The sequence below is a fragment of the Bombina bombina genome, chromosome 12 (genome assembly GCF_027579735.1).
Source record: "Bombina bombina isolate aBomBom1 chromosome 12, aBomBom1.pri, whole genome shotgun sequence".
NCBI classification, from domain to species: Eukaryota; Metazoa; Chordata; class Amphibia; order Anura; family Bombinatoridae; genus Bombina; species Bombina bombina.
Window position 1 is genome coordinate 16,437,308 of NC_069510.1, and position 19,165 is coordinate 16,456,472.

General features: G+C 41.0%; 2 protein-coding genes across 2 annotated transcripts in view; one reads left to right on the plus strand and one right to left on the minus strand.

The window, feature by feature from the left end:
- REXO4 (REX4 homolog, 3'-5' exonuclease) overlaps nt 1-15,510 on the plus strand; it is a 67,333-nt gene extending 51,823 nt beyond the window's left edge. The window contains exons 7-9 of the mRNA XM_053696049.1: nt 11,511-11,585; nt 13,342-13,416; nt 14,759-15,510. Coding sequence (XP_053552024.1) covers nt 11,511-11,585; nt 13,342-13,416; nt 14,759-14,911 — 303 coding nt within the window. The 3' untranslated portion in view covers nt 14,912-15,510. The remainder of the gene's footprint in view (nt 1-11,510; nt 11,586-13,341; nt 13,417-14,758) is intronic.
- A 1,134-nt stretch (nt 15,511-16,644) lies between these two features.
- STKLD1 (serine/threonine kinase like domain containing 1) overlaps nt 16,645-19,165 on the minus strand; it is an 84,255-nt gene continuing 81,734 nt past the window's right edge. Inside the window, exons 19-20 of the mRNA XM_053695960.1 lie at nt 17,922-17,970; nt 16,645-17,040 (exon numbers count right to left, since the gene is read on the minus strand). Coding sequence (XP_053551935.1) covers nt 17,923-17,970 — 48 coding nt within the window. The 3' untranslated portion in view covers nt 16,645-17,040; nt 17,922. The remainder of the gene's footprint in view (nt 17,041-17,921; nt 17,971-19,165) is intronic.

Genomic DNA, 19,165 nt, shown 5'->3' on the forward strand with positions numbered 1-19,165 from the left:
TCATGTGCCCCTGCGTGCGTAATGAAGGCTGATGATGTCATGTGTCACTGCTTGTGTAATGAAGGCTGAGGATGTCATGTGTCCCTGCGTGCGTAATGAAGGCTGATGTCGTGTCACTGTGCTTAATGAAGGCTGATGATGTCATGTGTCCCTGCGTGCGTAATGAAGGCTGATGTCGTGTCACTGTGCGTAATGAAGGCTGATGATGTCATGTGTCACTGCGTGCGTAATGAAGGCTGATGATGTCATGTGTCACTGCGTGCGTAATGAAGGCTGATGATGTCATGTGTCACTGCGTGCGTAATGAAGGATGATGTCATGTGCCCCTGTGTGCGTAATGAAGGCTGATAATGTCATGTGCCCCTGCGTGCATAATGAAGGCTGATGTCATGTGTCACTGCGTGTGTAATGAAGGCTGATGTCATATGTCACTGTGTGCGTAATGAAGGCTGATGTCATCTGTCACTGCGTGCGTAATGAAGGCTGATGATGTCATGTGTCACTGCGTGCGTAACGAAGGCTGAGGATGTCATGTGTCCCTGCGTGCGTAATGAAGGCTGATGTCATGTGTCACTGCGTGCGTAATGAAGGCTGATGTCATGTGTCCCTGCGTGCGTAATGAAGGCTGATGTCGTGTCACTGTGCGTAATGAAGGCTGATGATGTCATGTGTCCCTGCGTGCGTAATGAAGGCTGATGTCGTGTCACTGTGCGTAATGAAGGCTGATGATGTCATGTGGCACTGTGTGCGTAATGAAGGCTGATGTCATGTGTCACTGCGTGCGTAATGAAGGCTGATGTCATGTGTCACTGCGTGCATAATGAAGGCTGATGATGTCATGTGTCACTGCGTGCGTAATGAAGGCTGATGTCATGTGCCCCTGCATGCATAATGAAGGCTGATGATGTCATGTGTCACTGCGTGTGTAATGAAGGCTGATGATGTTGTGTCACTGCGTGCGTAATGAAGGCTGATGATGTCATGTGTCATTGCGTATGTAATGAAGGCTGAGGATGTCATGTGTCACTGCGTGCGTAATGAAGGCTAATGATGTCTTGTCACTGCGTGCGTAATGAAGGCTGAGGATGTTGTGTCACTGCGTGCGTAATGAAGGCTGATGTCGTGTCACTGCGTGCGTAATGAAGGCTGATGATGTCATGTGTCACTGCGTGCGTAATGAAGGCTGATGTCATGTGTCACTGCGTGTGTAATGAAGGCTGATGTCATGTGCCCCTGCGTGCGTAATGAAGGCTGAGGATGTCATGTGTCACTGCGTGCGTAATGAAGGATGATGTCATGTGTCACTGCGTGCGTAATGAAGGCTGAGGATGTCGTGTCACTGCGTGTGTAATGAAGGCTGATGTCATGTGCCCCTGCGTGCGTAATGAAGGCTGATGTCATGTGCCCCTGCGTGCATAATGAAGGCTGATGTCATGTGTCACTGCGTGCGTAATGAAGGCTGATTATGTCATGTGTCACTGCGTGCGTAATGAAGGCTGAGGATGTCATGTGTCCCTGCGTGCGTAATGAAGGCTGATGTCATGTGTCCCTGCATGCATAATGAAGGCTGATGTCATGTGTCACTGCGTGCGTAATGAAGGCTGATGATGTCATGTGTCACTGCGTGCGTAATGAAGGCTGAGGATGTCATGTGTCCCTGCGTGCGTAATGAAGGCTGATGTCATGTGTCACTGCTTGTGTAATGAAGGCTGATGATGTCATGTGTCCCTGCGTGCGTAATGAAGGCTGATGTCGTGTCACTGTGCGTAATGAAGGCTGATGATGTCATGTGTCCCTGCGTGCGTAATGAAGGCTGATGTCGTGTCACTGTGCGTAATGAAGGCTGATGATGTCATGTGTCACTGTGTGCGTAATGAAGGCTGATGATGTCATGTGTCACTGCGTGCGTAATGAAGGATGATGTCATGTGCCCCTGTGTGCGTAATGAAGGCTGATAATGTCATGTGCCCCTGTGTGCGTAATGAAGGCTGATAATGTCATGTGCCCCTGTGTGCGTAATGAAGGCTGATGATGTCATGTGTCCCTGCGTGCGTAATGAAGGCTGATGTCGTGTGTCACTGCTTGTGTAATGAAGGCTGAGGATGTCATGTGTCACTGCGTGCCTAATGAAGGCTGATGTCATGTGTCCCTGCGTGCGTAATGAAGGCTGATGTCATGTGTCACTGTGTGCGTAATGAAGGCTGAGGATGTCATGTGTCACTGCTTGTGTAATGAAGGCTGAGGATGTCATGTGTCCCTGCGTGCGTAATGAAGGCTGATGTCGTGTCACTGTGCGTAATGAAGGCTGATGATGTCATGTGTCCCTGCGTGCGTAATGAAGGCTGATGATGTCATGTGTCCCTGCGTGCGTAATGAAGGCTGATGATGTCATGTGTCCCTGCGTGCGTAATGAAGGCTGATGATGTCATGTGTCCCTGCGTGCGTAATGAAGGCTGATGATGTCATGTGCCCCTGCGTGCGTAATGAAGGCTGATGATGTCATGTGTCACTGCTTGTGTAATGAAGGCTGAGGATGTCATGTGTCCCTGCGTGCGTAATGAAGGCTGATGTCGTGTCACTGTGCGTAATGAAGGCTGATGATGTCATGTGTCCCTGCGTGCGTAATGAAGGCTGATGTCGTGTCACTGTGCGTAATGAAGGCTGATGATGTCATGTGTCACTGCGTGCGTAATGAAGGCTGATGATGTCATGTGTCACTGCGTGCGTAATGAAGGCTGATGATGTCATGTGTCACTGCGTGCGTAATGAAGGATGATGTCATGTGCCCCTGTGTGCGTAATGAAGGCTGATAATGTCATGTGCCCCTGCGTGCATAATGAAGGCTGATGTCATGTGTCACTGCGTGTGTAATGAAGGCTGATGTCATGTGTCACTGTGTGCGTAATGAAGGCTGATGATGTCATGTGTCACTGCCTGCGTAATGAAGGCTGATGTCATGTGTCACTGCGTGTGTAATGAAGGCTGATGTCATGTGTCACTGTGTGCGTAATGAAGGCTGATGATGTCATGTGTCACTGCCTGCGTAATGAAGGCTGATGTCGTGTCACTGCGTGCATAATGAAGGCGGATGATGTTGTGCCCCTGCGTGCATAATGAAGGCTGATGTCATGTGTCACTGCTTGTGTAATGAAGGCTGAGGATGTCATGTGTCACTGCGTGCCTAATGAAGGCTGATGTCATGTGTCCCTGCGTGCGTAATGAAGGCTGATGTCGTGTGTCACTGCTTGTGTAATGAAGGCTGAGGATGTCATGTGCCCCTGCGTGCATAATGAAGGCTGATGTCGTGTGTCACTGCTTGTGTAATGAAGGCTGAGGATGTCATGTGTCCCTGCGTGCATAATGAAGGCTGATGTCATGTGTCCCTGCGTGCGTAATGAAGGCTGATGTCGTGTCACTGTGCGTAATGAAGGCTGATGATGTCATGTGTCCCTGCGTGCGTAATGAAGGCTGATGTCGTGTCACTGTGCGTAATGAAGGCTGAGGATGTCGTGTGTCACTGTGTGCGTAATGAAGGCTGATGATGTCATGTGCCCCTGCGTGCATAATGAAGGCTGATGTTGTGTCACTGTGCGTAATGAAGGCTGAGGATGTCGTGTGTCACTGTGTGCGTAATGAAGGCTGATGATGTCATGTGCCCCTGCGTGCGTAATGAAGGCTGATGTCGTGTCACTGTGCGTAATGAAGGCTGAGGATGTCGTGTGTCACTGCGTGCGTAATGAAGGCTGATGATGTCGTGTCACTGCGTGTGTAATGAAGGCTGAGGATGTCATGTGTCACTGTGTGCGTAATGAAGGCTGATGATGTCATGTGTCACTGCCTGCGTAATGAAGGCTGATGTCATGTGTCACTGCGTGCATAATGAAGGCGGATGATGTTGTGTCACTGCGTGCGTAATGAAGGCTGATGATGTTGTGTCACTGCCTGCGTAATGAAGGCTGATGTCATGTGTCACTGCGTGCGTAATGAAGGCTGATGATGTTGTGTCACTGCGTGTGTAATGAAGGCTGATGATGTCATGTGCCCCTTCGTGTTTAATGAAGCCTGAGAATGTCATGTGCCCCTGCGTGCATAACGAAGGCTGATGTCATGTGTCACTGTGTGCGTAATGAATGCTGAGGATGTCATGTGTCACTGTGTGCGTAATGAATGCTGAGGATGTCATGTGTCACTGTGTGCGTAATGAATGCTGAGGATGTCATGTGTCACTGTGTGCGTAATGAATGCTGAGGATGTCATGTGTCACTGCGTGTGTAATGAAGGCTGATGATGTCATGTGTCACTGCGTGTGTAATGAAGGCTGATGTCATGTGTCACTGTGTGCGTAATGAAGGCTGATGTCATGTGTCACTGCGTGTGTAATGAAGGCTGATGATGTCGTGTCACTGCGTGTGTAATGAAGGCTGATGTCATGTTTCACTGTGTGCGTAATGAAGGCTGATGTCATGTGTCACTGCGTGTGTAATGAAGGCTGATGATGTCATGTGTCACTGCGTGTGTAATGAAGGCTGAGGATGTCATGTGTCACTGCGTGTGTAATGAAGGCTGATGATGTCATGTGTCACTGCGTGTGTAATGAAGGCTGAGGATGTCATGTGTCACTGCCTGCGTAATGAAGGTAGATGTCATGTGTCACTGCGTGCGTAATGAAGGCTGATGATGTCATGTGTCACTGCGTGCGTAATGAAGGCTGAGGATGTCATGTGTCACTGCGTGTGTAATGAAGGCTGATGATGTCATGTGTCACTGCGTGTGTAATGAAGGCTGAGGATGTCATGTGTCACTGCGTGTGTAATGAAGGCTGATGATGTCATGTGTCACTGCGTGTGTAATGAAGGCTGAGGATGTCATGTGTCACTGCCTGCGTAATGAAGGTAGATGTCATGTGTCAGTGCGTGCGTAATGAAGGTAGATGTCATGTGTCAGTGCGTGCGTAATGAAGGTTGAGGATGTCATGTGTCACTGCGTGTGTAATGAAGGCTGAGGATGTCATGTGCCCCTGCGTGTGTAATGAAGGCTGAGGATGTCATGTGCTCCTGCGTGCATAATGAAGGTAGATGTCATGTCAGTGCGTGCGTAATGAAGGTTGAGGATGTCATGTGTCACTGCGTGTGTAATGAAGGCTGATGATGTCATGTGTCACTGCGTGTGTAATGAAGGCTGAGGATGTCATGTGTCACTGCGTGTGTAATGAAGGCTGATGATGTCATGTGTCACTGCGTGTGTAATGAAGGCTGAGGATGTCATGTGTCACTGCCTGCGTAATGAAGGTAGATGTCATGTGTCACTGCGTGCGTAATGAAGGCTGATGATGTCATGTGTCACTGCGTGCGTAATGAAGGCTGAGGATGTCATGTGTCACTGCGTGTGTAATGAAGGCTGATGATGTCATGTGTCACTGCGTGTGTAATGAAGGCTGAGGATGTCATGTGTCACTGCGTGTGTAATGAAGGCTGATGATGTCATGTGTCACTGCGTGTGTAATGAAGGCTGAGGATGTCATGTGTCACTGCCTGCGTAATGAAGGTAGATGTCATGTGTCAGTGCGTGCGTAATGAAGGTAGATGTCATGTGTCAGTGCGTGCGTAATGAAGGTTGAGGATGTCATGTGTCACTGCGTGTGTAATGAAGGCTGAGGATGTCATGTGCCCCTGCGTGTGTAATGAAGGCTGAGGATGTCATGTGCTCCTGCGTGCATAATGAAGGTAGATGTCGTGTCAGTGCGTGCGTAATGAAGGTTGAGGATGTCATGTGTCACTGCGTGTGTAATGAAGGCTGATGATGTCATGTGCCCCTGCGTGTGTAATGAAGGCTGAGGATGTCATGTGCTCCTGCGTGCATAATGAAGGTAGATGTCATGTGTCAGTGCGTGCGTAATGAAGGTTGAGGATGTCATGTGCCCCTGCGTGCATAATGAAGGCTGATGTCATGTGTCACTGCATGCGTAATGAAAGCTGATGATGTTGTGTCCCTGCGTGCGTAGTGAAGGCTGAGATGTCATGTGTCCCTGCATGCGTAGTGAAGGCTGAGATGTCATGTGTCCGTGCGTAGTGAAGGCTGTCATGTGTTCCTGCATGTGTAATGAAGGCTGCTGATGTCATGTGTCCGTGCGTAGTAAAGGCTGATGTCATGTGCCCCTGCGTGCTTACTGAACCCTACATTGTTTTGCAGTTGTTATATGATAAAGCCAATTAGGGATAAATATGTAGCAGTGTTAGCCTTGATAAGTCAGCAGGTGCATTTCATTTTCTGAGAATTAGAAAATTCTCAGAGGTAAATTGCACAAAAAGACAGCAAAATTTAAATATATTGCAACTAGAGATGGGAAGGCCATAAAAAAAAGATGGAGTGTGGAATATGTTATTTTACAATGATAAATAATATGTCTATGACATTGTAGTTAATCTATATAACATGAAGACCTTAATGAAAAAAGTCTCAAATCATTGCAAGTTCTCCAACTGAAGACAATCAAATCCTGGAATACAATTCAAGTACACTGCACTTCTCAATGCAATTCTCGAATAAGAGAAATAAGTATTTCTGCCTCTAGGCGGCGCTGCAGGGGAAAGGCTTCAGTTTAGTTTGCTTGTAGGCTCCATCTTGTACCTACTACAGTGGGTAATTGTTAGTGTACAGTAGAAGATTGTTTCTGTCCTCTCAGGTTTTAATTGACAAATTAGTTTATCTTTATAACCTTTATCTAAATGATTCCTATTAATGTTCTCCCCCATTACAGCCTAATGTTTAACTATAGGGGTCGATTTATCAACCCCTTTGCCTGCCTACTACTGCAGGTTCTTACAAGAGAATCTGCAGTCCGTATTTATGAAGTAGCAGTCATCAGACCGCTGCTTCCCTAACCTTTTGCCACCTCTTAGGTGGCAAATTTCAATCTCCACGGTCTTGTCCGACCGGGGAAATTGACAGCTGTGCACAGGCAGGGGGTGGGATTGCACACAAGCACAAAATAGCGCTCCTGTGCAATGCTGAATTACGGCAGCAGAATTCAGCCCGCCAAAGGCGAGCTGTGGCGGACAGGGGCCATATGTGCGCCCCTGTCCGCCGCAGCTTTATAAATCGAACCCATAGTCTTGCCAGTATTTTTTTCCCTCCTCTAAGTAAAATGGTGAGACCAATTTCTAGCGTTGGAAACATTTCCAGAGTACAATTGCTGCTGAGAGCAAAGCTGCAATTTGCAAATACTGTGAGAAGAAATATTGTTTTCCAAATGCTACAAGGATGACAAAACCCATCCTTGCAGGCCAGAGGTGCCCTAAAGACATTAAAAAATACTTTATTGAATAAAATGATGAGGGCCATAATGAGAGTCCATATCCTACTGGCACAGATAATGCCAGTTACTTACATTTTTATTTGCAATTGGTGCAAAGGGGCAAATCCTGTTTTATTTAAAAAAAATAAAAATATTTTATTGAGGTTTTGCTTACAACAATAATGACAACATTTCCATTACACACATTACAGTAATAAGAGTTAAAAACAAGATGGCTGACCCAGTAAGAGCCTCTGAAACCTCCATTTTGTGATTTTACAAACTTAAATGGGTGACTACTTAGCTGGCCTCTCATGTGCCAAGTGATTTAGGCAAAACTGGTGAGGTATGGTAATCACATCTAAGACCCTAGTGGGTCTAGATACACTAAGTAAATATGAATGTAGGAAATAATAAATGATAAAGTAATACACAAGGTAATATTCAGCGGATAAACCACTTAAAGTTGGATGGTCACTTTAGGACCTTTAGAAGTGGGTATGGTATCAGGCAAATGAAGGTTAGGAGAGAACCAGGGGGACAAGTCGGCTCCTTAACAGCAGGGAGAGCTAGGGTCAAATTCCCCAGCATCATACCATAATAACTAAACAAACAGACATGTTGTTTTCACATGCAAATAGAAATCTACAAGAAAACAACCATAAATTACAGCAATGATGCTGACCATATTAATATAAAACCTATTTTATAATAGCTTTAGCTTAGATTTGATCTTGATGTTGCGCATTGATATAGTATGATTAATCATCTGGAAAGAGCTACTCAGATGTATTCCCTGAATAACTAGGGTTAATGGTATCCTAACTTATCTAGTTAAGTATATCCTGACGTGTCATATCTAGATAGTTTTACCCGTATGTAGTGTCACCTCCTTAATAACTGGACCTTTGTGTAAGGGTATAGGTCTCTAGCAGGTTAAGACTAAGTGTAATTCCTGATCAGCTAGGTCATAATAATACCAGAGGTGTGTCTTGCTAAACAGCAGAAGGCCCACAGTTAGGGGGAGGTATGGCAGTGTTATACAGGATATTCTGTTAATGTGACAGAGAACTTAAGATATGTTTGGCACCATTCCTGTATTATTAATTATATGCTGTTTAGTAATTGAAGAATGAGGGCCTAAGTGATGTTTCATCCCACTACTATTCAGTTCTCCTCCTCACCCCCGCTGGCTGAGGGCTAGAAAGGTGATACAGGCCCCCCCCCCGGTAAAGTAATGGACCCAGTAATCGTTGATATGAGACGTGTAATAAGGATATATTAGGCCCCTGCACTAGGGGACAGAATAAAGTGGTTATATATTAGAAATGTATCATATCAAGGTAGAGGACAGCAATGCAATGTATAGACCCTAAATTACCATGAGAAAGACATAGGAAGTTAACTGTCGCTAAACCGTTGTCCCCCATCCTGAAATATATGGCAACCTCCTCTAAGCTCCCCCTACTAAACATGTAGAGCACCAGCTCGTGGCTTGTTCCACCATCCAACTACCACCCAAGGGTATGATTGCACAGCCAAACCCCTAACCCTCTCAATGAGAGCAATGACCTTATGATATGTAGCAGGTCTATCTACCAAGAGAGTATATCAGTAAGTGAACTTTGCTCCTTCTGACAATTAGACATTGTAATAAAAACATTTCTAAATTTCAACCTGAACATTAAGAAACTTGAGTACAGAGGATAACAAACCAACAAAAACAGGTATCCCTTAACGGACACTATGAAACATAAATCAAGTAATATAGGTAATTGCCATATTTTGGGTAGTTGATTGGGACTCTGGCCGATAGACTCAGTTAAAGGGACAGTCAACACCTGAATTTTTGTTTCTTTAAAAGATAGATAATCCCTTAATTACCAATTCCCCAGTTTTGCATAACCAACAAAGTTATAATTATACACGTTTTACCTCTGTACTTACCTTGTATCTAAGCCTCATCAGACTGCCCCCTTATTTCAGTTCTTTTGACAGACTTGCATTTTAGCCAATCAGAGCTGTCTCCATGAGCTCAATGTTATCTATATGAAACACGTGAACTAATGCCCTCTAGTGGTGAAAAACTATCAAAATGCATTTAGATTAGAGGCGGCCTTCAAGGTCTAAAAAATTAGCATATGAACCTCCTAGGTTTAGATTTCAACTACGAATACCAAGAGAACAAAGCAAAATTGGTGATAAAAGTAAATTGGAAAGTTGTTTAAACTTACATTCTCTATCTGAATCATAAAAGTTTTTTTTTAACTTGACTGTCCCTTTAATGTCTAATTAACTATCCCACTCCTGCTCTCACGCAATATGTCTCCAGCGGATGTGTAGAGTTCTTGTTGAGACCAGTTTCTCTGAAACGCCCACTCAGTTTTGCTAACTTGTACCAGTTTCTCTGAAGCGCCCACTCAGTTTTGCTAACTTGTACCTATATTCTGTATCAGAGTTAAAAGCCAAAGTCATCAGATACACATAGGAGTCCAAACTCTTCTCTAGCTGTAAAGGAGGGAATGGGTCTGGATTGAAAATCTATTACAGGTGAGGTTTCACGTTCTTTTGCCTCACAGAGCTCAACCATGGCAGGATCTTCTGTAGTTTGCTCAGTCACGCATTGCTGGTTAAGGATACTTGTGCTGTCATCACTATCCTGAGCGTTGTCTTTGGGTACAGACTGAGTTGAAGTGAAGCTAGATCTTATCTCTTGACTGAGGTTTTGCTGATGATGGTCTAGTGCAGATATTAACCTACGCAGCATATTAGCAATATGTGTCTCCATATTGGGTGTTGACATTACACCTTATAGAATAAATGCCTGTGAGCTAAAGATAGTAGCGTGTAAAACCCACTTATTACCCCGGCGAACCGGTGGGGGGGAGGGGGAAGATGGTAAAAGCTAGGAGCAGTAATGCTTAGAATAATTCAATATTTGAGCAGACATAACCTTACTCACAATGAGCTGAGATAGAAAGCCGTTATAACTCAAGATGTCTCCTCTCTCCGTTTCAGTCAGCTGTGTAAGCAATAATAGCCTGTTTGTGGATCTTCTGCCACTTGAAGAACCAGGACATCAGCAAGGAGTATCTGACACTGGTAGGCCCCATCAAAGCCAGTATCGTTATTTTAAGCCTCTCACTATCTAAAGGTCTAGCAGATCCCACACAGTATACTGCCCCAAGGAGCTAAGGCTTCTATGTATGTAAGGTCCGAGGCATCAATTACAACTGTTCTCCCGGGAAGTCTCAAACAGTCTGTGAGGGATAGAGTGGGGCCCTCGCAATGCCAGTTATGGCGCAGTTTGGAAAATGGCGACTCGTGCTAGCTCTTACCAATGCCATCTCCACAGCTCCAGATGATTCCGCTGTCTGATGCGCTAATGAGTAAAGTTTCTGTTATGAGCTCAGACGTCCTCACCGGGACAGTCGGAACAGCCTCTAGAGTGCTCTGCCCAGCACTATAGTTATTTCGTCGTCGGCTCCTGTGATCGGTGATCATGTATCACAAAAAGGTGATCTGTCAGACCTTCAGCTCAAAGGGGAGATCTCTCTGCTCTCGTTGCTGGCTAGCTCCGCCCCCCTTATTTTTTTTAATGTTGATGGTTTCTTGCTTTTTTTTTTTTTGCTTTTGAGGGAAATGGGGTGGTTACTTGTTCTCATGTATAGTTGAAATGTATTTAACATATACTGCATTTAATGTTCCCAGTGTAACAAAGATTAATTTCAATTTATAAAACTACTCCACACCGCATTTTTTTTTTTTTTTTTTTTTTTAAATTTTCCGAAATTTTCAATTTTTTCCAAAAAAAAACAGTATTCCGGAAATTTTACATCTCTAATTGCAACATTGTGTCATTATACATAACTAGACATTATATATAAAAACCTCAAGATGTTTACTCATCATTATAGTCAAAAAATATTTCTTATTTATTAGACATTTTTTTTTATTCTAATGGCCTTTTAATATACATGAAAGTTTCTATCATATCACCTCCCTTCTTGCTATATATAGAGCTTGTATCTACATGAGGTCAGACTAATGAGCTAGTAGTTCTCCTTTACTGCTGTACTTATCTTGTCCTATCCTACTGGCTTTTCCTGCTTGTTTATTTCATGGCTTTGGTATTATACAAACCAATACGTTTGAATTGAATTTGGTGGCACACATGATTAAGTCTCATCTAAGTTTTCTAAAACACTTTATTTAGATCCTGTTTCTGGACCATCCTAAAAAGGCTATTCGGGATACACAAAAATACAAACCCTTTAAACAGAGAGTGAAGGTAAAAAAATGAATCCTGGCGGTTGTTTGATTACTTCTGAAAAGAACAGCTGTTGTTTCAAATCTCTCAAAGAAAATGTTATTATGTATAAAGTGATCGTTGTGTTATGTGTGTGGCAGCGTGAGTGAGTGTGCAAGACAATATAAGAAAACATCAGCACCTATTTATATCAAATCTCTCAAAGAAAGTGTTACTATGTATAAAGTGATCGTTGTATGATGTGTATGGCAGCGTGAGAGAGTGTGCAAGACAATATAAGAAAACATCAGCACCTATTTATATCAAATCTCTCAAAGAAAATGTTATTATGTATAAAGTGATCGTTGTGTGATGTGTGTGGCAGCGTGAGAGAGTGTGCAAGACAATATAAGAAAACATCAGCACCTATTTATATCAAATCTCTCAAAGAAAATGTTACTATGTATAAAGTGATCGTTGTGTGATGTGTGTGGCAGCGTGAGAGAGTGTGCAAGACAATATAAGAAAACATCAGCACCTATTTATATCAAATCTCTCAAAGAAAATGTTATTATGTATAAAGTGATCGTTGTGTGATGTGTGTGGCAGCGTGAGAGAGTGTGCAAGACAATATAAGAAAACATCAGCACCTATTTATATCAAATCTCTCAAAGAAAATGTTATTATGTATAAAGTGATCGTTGTGTGATGTGTATGGCAGCGTGAGAGAGTGTGCAAGACAATATAAGAAAACATCAGCACCTATTTATATCAAATCTCTCAAAGAAAATGTTACTATGTATAAAGTGATCGTTGTGTGATGTGTGTGGCAGCGTGAGAGAGTGTGCAAGACAATATAAGAAAACATCAGCACCTATTTATATCAAATCTCTCAAAGAAAATGTTACTATGTATAAAGTGATCGTTGTGTGATGTGTGTGGCAGCGTGAGAGAGTGTGCAAGACAATATAAGAAAACATCAGCACCTATTTATATCAAATCTCTCAAAGAAAATGTTATTATGTATAAAGTGATCGTTGTGTGATGTGTATGGCAGCGTGAGTGAGTGTGCAAGACAATATAAGAAAACATCAGCACCTATTTATATCAAATCTCTCAAAGAAAATGTTACTATGTATAAAGTGATCGTTGTGTGATGTGTGTGGCAGCGTGAGAGAGTGTGCAAGACAATATAAGAAAACATCAGCACCTATTTATATCAAATCTCTCAAAGAAAATGTTATGTATAAAGTGATCGTTGTGTGATGTGTGTGGCAGCGTGAGAGAGTGTGCAAGACAATATAAGAAAACATCAGCACCTATTTATATCAAATCTCTCAAAGAAAATGTTACTATGTATAAAGTGATCGTTGTGTGATGTGTATGGCAGCGTGAGAGAGTGTGCAAGACAATATAAGAAAACATCAGCACCTATTTATATCAAATCTCTCAAAGAAAATGTTATTATGTATAAAGTGATCGTTGTGTGATGTGTATGGCAGCGTGAGAGAGTGTGCAAGACAATATAAGAAAACATCAGCACCTATTTATATCAAATCTCTCAAAGAAAATGTTATTATGTATAAAGTGATCGTTGTGTGATGTGTATGGCAGCGTGAGAGAGTGTGCAAGACAATATAAGAAAACATCAGCACCTATTTATATCAAATCTCTCAAAGAAAGTGTTACTATGTATAAAGTGATCGTTGTATGATGTGTATGGCAGCGTGAGAGAGTGTGCAAGACAATATAAGAAAACATCAGCACCTATTTATATCAAATCTCCTGTATTCTGCAGTCTGGGCGTCCGTCCCTTAAACTGCTGTGTGAGAAAATCCTTAATGTGAAGGTGCAGAAAGGTGAACACTGCTCGGTGAGTATTTTACCCTTATATATTCTATATTTCCTGTTTCAGACAATGCTATATATATACACTGAATTTAGCTGTTAGATTTATCTGGTTTTCTTTAAATACAGCAGAACTGAATCATTTACAAACACACCATAAAAAGACAATACAATAGCACTTACTTTAAATGAGCAGTAGAATATTTTCTGGCAAATTTCAAAGTGAATCCACTTTTTGCTCCCCCTGTATCATGTGACAGCAATCAACCAATCACAAAGTGCATATACGTATATTCTGTGCACTTTAGTACATGCTCAGTAAGAGCTGGAGCCTCAACAAGTGTGTATATAAAAAGAATGTGCACGTTTTGATAATGGGAGTATATTGAAGTTTGTTTTTTTTAAATTGCTGCTTTATCTCAATCAAGAAACTTTTTGACTTCAGTGACCCTTTAAAATTGTACCAGAAGAACTCACTGTTGTAACTTCTTTCTTTTACAAGATATGACGAGTCCACGGATTTCATCATTACTTATGGGATTACGCCTCCTGGTCAGCAGGAAGTGGCAAAGAGCACCACAGCAGAGCTGTATATATAGCTCCTCCCTTCCCTCCCACTCCAGTCATTCGACCGAAGTTAGGAAGAGAAAGGTTCTTCAAGTGGTGGTGCCTTCCGTTTAGGTTCCTGTCTTGTCCCCCCCTTTCATCCGTGTCCTATAGCTTTGGTATTGTATCCGATAAGTAAGGATGAAATCCGTGGACTCGTCATATCTTGTAAAAGAAAAGGAAATTTATGCTTACCTGATAAATTTATTTCTTTTACGATATGACGAGTCCACGGCCCACCCTGTCATTTCTTAGACACTTATTTACTTGTTTTTTGTTACACTTCAGTCACCTCTGCACCTTTGGCTTTTCCTTTCTCTTCCTAACTTCGGTCGAATGACTGGAGTGGGAGGGAAGGGAGGAGCTATTTATACAGCTCTGCTGTGGTGCTCTTTGCCTCCTCCTGCTGACCAGGAGGCGTAATCCCATAAGTAAGGATGAAATCCGTAGACTCGTCATATCGTAAAATAAATAAATTTATCAGGTAAGCATAAATTTCCTTTTTGAGCAACAGACTTAGTGGGTCCATAACTGAGTTTTTTTTCGTACCTGGACAAGAAATTGAAGCGGTGTCTCCGTGAGTACAACGCATGATCAGTTGATGCTGTTAGTATTTTTGTAAATGTTTTATACGAGGCACATATTGCTTAATATCACTACAGGATGTGACATTGCCTGCTGTATACAGCTGTTTATTTCTGATTATAGTGCTTCATTTTTGCTGTGTACATAATTATCTTTTTCTTTTCTTTTTTGCACAGATCCAAGACGCTCAGGCCGCCATGCGCTTATACACGATGGAGAAGAAGGAGTGGGAAAAGGCAATCAAAGCAAAATACAATAAGAAGCCCATTGCCCAGCAAGATAATCCAGCACCTTCACAAAACTCAGCCCCCAAAGCTGCCCCGTTGTGATATTTTGTCCCAGGACTGGAATTACAGATTGATGCCTTGTTGCAGGAGTTGACACATTTTATCAGGAACCACCCAGAACACTACAGAACTGGCTAAATAGCTTTATATGGCAACGTGTAAAGATGAATCCAATAAGAGAGGAACCGGAAGTAGAGTTTTAGGAGCCATGGCTCTGTAATTTTGGTGATTCGTCAAGCCCTGTCTAATTGTTAACGCTCAGGGACAAACGGTATACAGCATCACATGTGAGCTATTGCTGTACGCTCAGTGTCCTGGGGTCACGCAGCTCTTGCACAGAACTTTGCGGTGTACACTGAGTAAAATGACTCCTTAGTAGTGGACAACCTGCAGGTGTGAGACATCTAGGAAACAACTCACTTTGTTTAAAAACAGTTCACATATTCCAATGAAAGTGTTAACATTATGCACACTCGCTAAACATCGACATAATGGTGCATAAGGGCACTTTCTTTATTCCTTAACCTTCCAGAGTTCTTTTTTTTAAAATAAACAGTTTTATGATTATTAGTCCTATTGCTGTATATGTTCAGCCAGATGCAAATCTGTCCAGTGCCTCATTAAACACAGTAAAAATATAACTTAAAGTTGGTCTTGAATTCCAGTGGTTCAGCGGAATTTTACCCAGTATATTTTTATGCTTTGTTTCCCTGAGATATTGAACAACCTGATTGGAGAATGCATATGTATTTACATGCTTCCTGAAATTGCCAAATTTATTTAGTAGCTAAAGACACAAACTATCAACAAAAAAATCTATTAGTAAGTTCCCTTTAGCTATTAGAATTTTTATTTTAAATGAACAGGAAATGAGTGATCCAAACTGCACAATCTGAAACTAATTTAATAGCGGATACTCAATGTCTCATTAAATAGAAGGCTCACAACTTCTTCCTTACCTTTTAAATCAGATTTAACCACTATATCATTTTGTTTTATATATGACAGACTCTTCTTTAGACTGTGGCATTCACTGTCAATCTACTTTAAACAGTTTCATCAACCAGAAGTGCATCTACTAGATATTTTGTGCATTTGTCAATGAAAGAAAGAGGTCAAGGGAAATCTGCTTCCTCAATGGTGGTATGTCTGTCCATTCCTGTAGAAGTATGTATGCCTCATTTCAGGGGTGCTTGGGTACATATGGGCTCTTGGATTTTGGTAGCTCAACAAATTGCTTATAAATGTGCGTTTATCCCCCCTCTTGGGGTTATACTTACATTGTGCAGTCTCAGTAAGACATTATGAGGGGTAGAAAGTCCCCAGGTCTGTAGGAGTATTTCCTTCCGTGCCCTGCAGTATATACAAACGTTCTCTTAAACAGACAAACACTAACGTGTCATTTTAATCAACTTCCCAATTTACTTCTATTATCTAATTTGCTTAGTTTTTTTATCATTTGTTGAAAAGCATGCTGCTCAGGAGCAGCAAATCTCTACTGGGAAGCTAGCTGCTGATTGGTGGCTACACATATATGCTTCTTGTCATTGGCTCACTCTTTGTGTACAGCTAGCTCCCAGTAGGGCACTGCTGCTCCTTCAACTAAAGATACAAAAAGAATTTGATAATAAAAGTCAATTGGAAAAATGTTTAAAATGTTATGGTCTATCTGAATCATAAAATAATATTTGGGGTTTTAATTTACTACCTTTTAATGTCTGTTTTTTTTTTCCTCAGTAAAATATAAGGACAAAGTAATAAAAGCAGAAACAATATACAGTGCAGTAATTTATTGAAAATGAGTTGCTGTTAGTACAAGTGTATATAACTCACTAGAATTAACCTTAAATGTATGAGGTATATTGCGCACATGGAATATAAAATCAGGTCACTATTGTGCTTCATTCAATACTATACAGCTACACAGTCTATACGTTCATACGGTAGTTCATAGAGTATACAAATACTTGTATTTCAGTGCTTCTGTATATCTGCTAACACGTCTGATCAAGGGTGAAATCTTCACCAGAGGATTGTGTAACATATGTATATCACCATCTTGTGTTTGGTTTATTCATTATAAAACTTTTGCTGGTTCTAATAATTTCTCATCTGACCCTGGAATGTATCGAAACCGTCTTCTCAGCCAACAGATGGTGAAACCGAAATCCCTAATTGGGAAAAAAACAAAATAATCAACCTGTCTTACTGTCCTCCGTCTCACTTCCTGTTAGAGTACAAAGCATCTACACTCATATGTAAGGTGGAATCTGACAGTATACAGTTAAATCAATCACTATTTCTCTTACGTTTACAATGAAATAGGATCTGAACAAGTGACAGTGTTCTTTCAGATTAGCAAACATATCAGATCATCAAACGTGACGTTCCATCATCTTTCTGACCAAAAATACCAAATTGTTAATTGGCTAACAATAGTCTGACACATGAGTCCATACATTCCACAAACTGCATGTAAAGACGTTTATAAATGCCCGTGTTTCAAAGTGCAAATAATATATATATATATATATATGAATATAATGTCATTTATAATAAAAAAAAATCATGCTCAGTAGCTGCAGTATGTGGCAGGTTGAATATATATATATATATGTGCTTGTAAACATGTTAGTATTTTGCGCATGTGCTCTAAAAAGTGTCCAACAATCTGATGGCTATATTGTTAGTGTGCTTTAAACAGCGTCCAAGAATTGTATGGGTAAATAGTAATTTGTGACGTGCAGGATTTGAAATGTTGAGCAAAATGAGGCTGCTTCTTGGGTGGTAACTAGCCATAGAACAAGCTATTATGCTGTTGTTCGTTCCAAGGTTGAGCGCTTCTCTGTTTTTATTTATTAGAATGTGATTAAGCAGGGGAGCGCATGCGCGGTGAGTATTTTTGGTCAGACAGCTGACGGAACGTTACTTCCGTTTGCTGATCTGATAGATTACTTAGCGCAGACATATTATTATTAGCACAATAGCTGCACTTTACTGTATAGTAACCAGTTAACCATCTTTGTAAAGAGAGAGATTGAGAAACTGTTACCTTATTTTTCCAGTTTAGAAAGTGTGTCTTGTACAAGCGTAACTATCTCCTGCATTAAAAGGAAAAGGATTGTCATTGCTAATACCGACCAACATGGGGAGCACTGATTTGCTTTATCTGCACAATGATAAATGGTGAAATCACAATTTGTATAAGAGAATTGGGAGCTTTTGGAAAAGCTGTTTGTTAATTGTACAGTAGGAGCTTCCGCTGTGTAAAGGGACAGTAAACTCAGCAATTGTTCACAATTCAGACAGAACATGCAATTTTATTATCTAATGTACTTTGTTCTCTTGGTGTCTTATGTTGAAAAACATACATAGGTAGACTCAGGAGCAGCAATGCAGTACTGATCACTAGCTGCTGATTGGTGGCTGCACATATATCCCTCTTCTCATTGGCTAACCTGATGTGATCAGCTAGCTCTTAGCAGTGGATTACTGACTCTTCAGCAAAGGATACCAAGAGATTGAAGCACTTGTACTTTTCTTAATATTTTATTAGCGGAATAGAATGAGCTCAGTATACTATATATTATATATTTTATTAGCGGAATAGAATGAGCTCAGTATACTATATATTATATATTTTATTAGCGGAATAGAATGAGCTCAGTATACTATATATTATATATTTTATTAGCGGAATAGAATGAGCTCAGTATACTATATATTATATATTAGTGGAATAGAATAAGCTCAGTATACTATATATTATATATTTTATTAGTGGAATAGAATAAGCTCAGTATACTATATATTATATATTTTATTCGCGGAATAGAATGAGCTCAGTATACTATATATTATATATTAGCGGAATAGAATGAGCTCAGTATACTATATATTATATATTTTATTAGCGGAATAGAATGAGCTCAGTATACTATATATTATATATGTTATTAGCGGAATAGATTGAGCTCAGTATACTATATATTATATATGTTATTAGCAGAATAGAATGAGCTCAGTATACTATATATTATATATGTTATTAGCGGAATAGAATGAGCTCAGTATACTATATATTATATATGTTATTAGCGGAATAGAATGAGCTCAGTATACTATATATTATATATGTTATTAGCGGAATAGAATGAGCTCAGTATATTATATATTTTATTAGCGGAATAGAATGAGCTCAGTATACTATATATTATATATTTTATTAGCGGAATAGAATGAGCTCAGTATATTATATATTAGTGGAATAGAATAAGCTCAGTATACTATATATTA